Here is a 1173-nt window from a genome sequence, read left to right as displayed (position 1 = left end):
TTCTTACACACCGCAACTAGCTTCTCTAATTAGGTACTAGTACTTAGTTGCTGCTTGATTATTGTCGGTACTAGCTACTACTCATCTACTAATTAAGCTAGCTAGCTGCAGACCAGACCAGCAGTAGAAGAGATCGAGGAGGAGACATGCGTATGCAAGCTTAGCTGCCTAGCTGCTTAATTGTCTTGAGCTTGGCTTTAATGAACTCCACAGCAGCAGCAATGGAGCAAAGAGGAGGAGAGCACTGGGGGAGCATGTGGGAAACAGCATCAAGACGAAGCATCCGGCCATCGGCGCTGTACAGCGGCGGCGGCAGCGAGCCGTCGTGGGAGGAGCAGGCGTTTGCACGCGATGCGGCAGCGAACCTCGGTGGCTGCGTGTGGCCGCCGCGCTTCTACACGTGCAGCTTCTGCCAGCGCGAGTTCCGGTCGGCGCAGGCGCTCGGCGGCCACATGAACGTGCACCGCCGCGACCGTGCCCGTCTCCGGCAGCGATCGTCGTCGCCTGGCCACGAAGAAGAAGAAGAAGAAGGAGAAGATCATCAGCAACAAGGCCGCTACTACACATCTTTCTCTAAACCTAGCTCCACCACCAATAATAGTACGAGCAACGAAGACATAGGAGATGATGTACTAGTCGGAGTTACCACTACTCGTGCTTCCCGCTCATCAGCTACCATCATCAGAGAAACCATCAAGAAGAGAGTCATCGTCCCGGTGTCGGCGACAGCAGATGATGAGGAAGACGACTCTAAGGAGGAATTGGGGAAAAGGTCCAAGAGGAGGCGGCGTCGGTTGGATCTGCTGCCGTCGTGTGAAGGACTGATGGATCATCATCATCAGGTTGCAAATAATAAGGTATTGATCACATCAGCTGCCGCAGCCGCAAGCCCTGCTAGCTCTAATTCTGCTTCTGCCCTTGTGGATCATCAGAATCAACAAGCGGCAGTCGGAGTGCTAGATCTAGAGCTTAGGCTTGGGACTACCCCTAAAACTGTTGCTCGCGCTTAATCTGCATGAAATTAATTATTGATAAGTGTATGCATGATATATAGGTCTTGGCTGCTCCCATTTTTCTCAGTTTTTCGACCCCCTTGTGATTTCTCTTGGGTCTTAATTTCTCTTGTGAAGTATATATAGCTAATTGAATCCAGTCGAATTGATGAGTGACATC

General features: G+C 51.3%; 1 protein-coding gene across 1 annotated transcript; it reads left to right on the top strand.

The window, feature by feature from the left end:
* Positions 1 to 1173, top strand: LOC102708482 (zinc finger protein ZAT5-like). Its single transcript, XM_040528981.1, has 2 exons — positions 1 to 33; positions 112 to 1173. The coding sequence occupies exon 2, from the start codon at positions 201 to 203 to the stop codon at positions 1008 to 1010; it is 810 nt and encodes a 269-aa protein (XP_040384915.1). The 5' UTR covers positions 1 to 33; positions 112 to 200; the 3' UTR covers positions 1011 to 1173.

Source organism: Oryza brachyantha, chromosome 11, assembly GCF_000231095.2.
Source record: "Oryza brachyantha chromosome 11, ObraRS2, whole genome shotgun sequence".
NCBI classification, from domain to species: domain Eukaryota; kingdom Viridiplantae; phylum Streptophyta; class Magnoliopsida; order Poales; family Poaceae; genus Oryza; species Oryza brachyantha.
The sequence above is the reverse complement of the archived record's forward strand: the minus strand, read 5'-3'. Positions and strand labels throughout refer to the sequence as shown.

Excerpts from the sequence above, each read along its gene's own strand:
- LOC102708482 (XM_040528981.1), top strand. The coding sequence starts at position 201 with ATGAACTCCACAGCAGCAGCAATGGAGCAAAGAGGAGGAGAGCACTGG.